The sequence below is a fragment of the Merops nubicus genome, unplaced genomic scaffold (assembly GCF_000691845.1).
Source record: "Merops nubicus isolate BGI_N331 unplaced genomic scaffold, ASM69184v1 scaffold28961, whole genome shotgun sequence".
NCBI lineage: Eukaryota > Metazoa > Chordata > Aves > Coraciiformes > Meropidae > Merops > Merops nubicus.
Window position 1 is genome coordinate 1 of NW_008588082.1, and position 3,264 is coordinate 3,264.

A 3,264-nucleotide genomic window follows, 5' to 3' on the forward strand; every position below is an offset into this window, starting at 1 on the left:
GGCGCCGGCCGCCGGCGCCCGCCCGGAGAAAGGTTCGTTCGGCCCCTCTGCGGAGGGGTCTCGCTTCGCCCTCTCGCTCGGTGCCGCTTGTCGCTTGCGCGTCGCTTCCGACTCCCAGGGCCTGGCGAGCGCGGCCAGGGTGTCTGCTCAGTGAAAGTGCCGGGACCGCGCTGGTCTTCCCCTAGCTGGGACGGAGATTCCCACAGCGTGGTTCGGGTTGGAAGGGACCTCCAAGTTCATGTAATTCCCACCCCCTGCCATGGGCAGGGACACCTCCCACTAGAGCAGGTCGCTCAGAGCCCTGTCCAACCTAGTCCTGAACACCTCCAGTACTCATCATCGTATCCACATCTTCCCTGGACAACCTGCTCCCGTGTCTCACCACCTTCCCACGCTTCTTTTTTAAAAAAAAGTTGGGGTGTTGTGTTTTCTAAGAATACAATGTGTCTAGTGTAGATGATTTCTATCCCCTTTTCTTTACATTCAGAGTGTCCCTCCCACAGTACTTTCTCCAGCTCTTGCCTATTGTGGCTTTAACTGCTCCTTCTGTTGTGTTTATGAATGGGATTGACCCTGTGCAACATCCTGAAAGCCAGATAATCACACTTGATAAGTAAAAATAAAATTGAAGTAGTTGCTTTACCAGGCACTGGTCTCTTCTCACAAGTAACTAATGATAGAACACGAGAGAATGGCCACAAGCTGCTCTAGGGCAGGCTTAGACTGGACATTAGAAAGAACTCTTTCACTGGAAGGGTTGTGGGGCATTGGAATAGGCTGCCCAGGGAGGTGGTGTAGTCCCCACCCCTGGAGGGGTTTAACAGCCGTGGTGCTTGGGGAGATGGCTCAGGGGTGGACTTGGCAGAGCAGGTCAATGGCTGGACTTGGTGATCTTGGAGGTCTTTTCCAACCAAAATGGTTCTATTGCTTGACTGCTCCCTACAGCCAGTCCCAAAAGGGGGAAGGTTGGTGGAGAAGCTGTTAGGGGTTTGAAGTCCTGGTGCCTTCCCCAGGCGCTCGTGTCCCGTGGGCCAGGACCCGTGTCCCTCCCGTGGGGGGACTGCTGGGGGCCTGCGGGGTGACGGGGGGCTCTGAGGAGCCAGGAGTCCCACGGCAGCACCCCGCTCCTGCTGGGACCCCCGGCCTGGGGGAGCACTGCTGTGGTGGGGGGGCTACTGGAGGGGATGTGCCTCAGCTCTGCATCTCCTGGGCTCCCCGTGGTGCTCGTGCTTCTCCTGGTCTCAGCTTCCATTTTTCAAATGTTTGACCCTGAGGGTGGTGAGCCCCTGGCCCAGGCTGCCCAGAGAGGTGGCCGCTGCCCCATCCCTGGAACCATCCCAGGTGAGGTTGGCCGGGGCTCTGAGCACCCTGCTCTAGCTGCAGATGTCCCTGCTCCCTGCAGGGGGTTTGGACTCGATGGCCTTGAAAGTCCCCTTCCCACCCAAACCAGTCTGTGGTTATTTTCAATAAAATCTGAAAGCTCCTAAAGATTTCTTCCATTTTAGCAGCAGGTTTCCAAGAGGTTTGTTTTTGCCCTTGCATCATCACATCACAAACTCATAATGACTTTTGATGGAGTATCAGAAGGTGTCTGTATTGGTGCTGCTGGTTAGACCTTACTGCTATGGGGATGTCCCAGCTGCAGGCACCTCCAGCTTCCTGGGGCTCCTGGGTGCCCCCCAGACGTGCAGACCCACCCCGAGGGGGGTTCTCCTGTGCAGCTGAGGCCACGCGCCATCCAGCACCCCATGGAAAGGGCCAGGCCAGGTTGTGTTGCCCAGCTGCCTTGGGAAAGAAAACAAAACAATTGGTTTCGTTGTGGAGTTTGGCATCTTATGAAAGGTGCACTTCTCTTCCCCTGCCCCTGCATGAATCTGTTTTTCTCCCCCAGATGCAGGGGCTGTTGGTTCCCCCCTCCTGGGGCAGCAACCCCCCGACGCCCTGGCCACCGACCCGCTCATCCTGGAGTCCCCACACAGGTTCTTCCTGAGGGTGAAGCAGAAGCTGCAGCAGCAGGCACAGAGAGGTACTGGGTAACAGCTCCTCAGGGGCAGCACTTTGCCTTTGGAATGGGAAACTTTGTGAAAAAAATACTAAACCTTAATTGCTGGCTCTTTAATTTTCATTTTTTTTACCCCTTAGCTTTTAATACATAAAGAGAAAAGTTTTGGTTCTGTGAGGAATTCTGTTGTATTTTCTTTTCCATACTGTGACTTGAGAGCAACCCTCTATATCTAAGTTCCAACCTGTAGCTCAGCTGTGAAAATGCAGATGAGGGATGAGGTTCATGCCAAAGTCTTGGCAGCTTTCAGCTCCCAAGGTGGAGTTAATTCCTCTGGGAAGTGGAGCCCCAGTGCCTGTCCCTCCCAGCATAGCAGCAGCAGGGCTACAAGTCCAGATCCCCAGGTCTAGAAGGGTGGAAACAGTTGAGACATCGGTTGGATGTTTCCTTCTCAAATATCATAGTTTATTTATTATTTGGGTTTTTTTAATGGGCAGATCCAACACGTCCAGACTCACTCCAGCAGAATGTTCCTCCTTCCACAACTACAGAGAAGCCATTGGTGAAATCTGCTGCTGTTGAGCAGCTCAGGAATGATCCCGCAGAGAAAGAGGCCACCAGTAAGGGTGATGAGGACTACTTCATCATGGAATCCATGGATGCTGATGATGAAATGTCCCCAAATACAGCAAGGAGTTCTGTGAATGTAAATGTCTCCCCTCTTAAAAATGGGTACCAGTTAGAAGAAAGGTGGGGCAATGGAGAAGCAAAACATACTGAACTTCACCACGACAGAAGAGAGGTGAAGCCAAGTGCTCAGGAAGCTGCTCAAGGTGTAGAGAAGACACTGGAGCCCAACACTCCATCCCCCTCCCAGTGCATCTGCAGCATTATGTTTGCTTCTCCAAGAGTCCACATCCCCAGGAAGCCAAAGCCAAGGGATAGCTGTGAGGTCCCCCTGGATAAGCCTCTCACAGATCAACTTGCTGGAAAAGCAGACAAAGAGGTGGGAGAACTTCATATTTCAGGGTGACTGATATGGCTTGTACTTGTGACTGACTTGTTTCCTTCTTAACACAAGTAATGACCATTCAGAAGGGAATAAATTGTTATTTTATTAGATCTTACTTGTAGAGGCTTTCCCATCAAAAACACTTCTTTTTTTCTGTATCATAATCCCAGTGTGGTGGGGTTGGAAGGGACCTCTGGAGATCACCTCATCCCACCCCCTGCTCCAGACGCTCACCCACAGCAGGGTGCCC

The 3,264-nt window shown here is 52.7% G+C and overlaps 1 protein-coding gene across 1 annotated transcript in view; it reads left to right on the plus strand.

Annotated features, from left to right (window-relative positions):
- Positions 1 to 1,891: 1,891 nt before the first annotated feature.
- Positions 1,892 to 3,264, plus strand: part of MIS18BP1 (MIS18 binding protein 1) — a gene marked incomplete at both ends in the record, with an annotated part of 10,259 nt that continues 8,886 nt past the window's right edge. Inside the window, 2 exons of the mRNA XM_008949166.1 lie at positions 1,892 to 2,026; positions 2,500 to 3,008. Coding sequence (XP_008947414.1) covers positions 1,892 to 2,026; positions 2,500 to 3,008 — 644 coding nt within the window. The remainder of the gene's footprint in view (positions 2,027 to 2,499; positions 3,009 to 3,264) is intronic.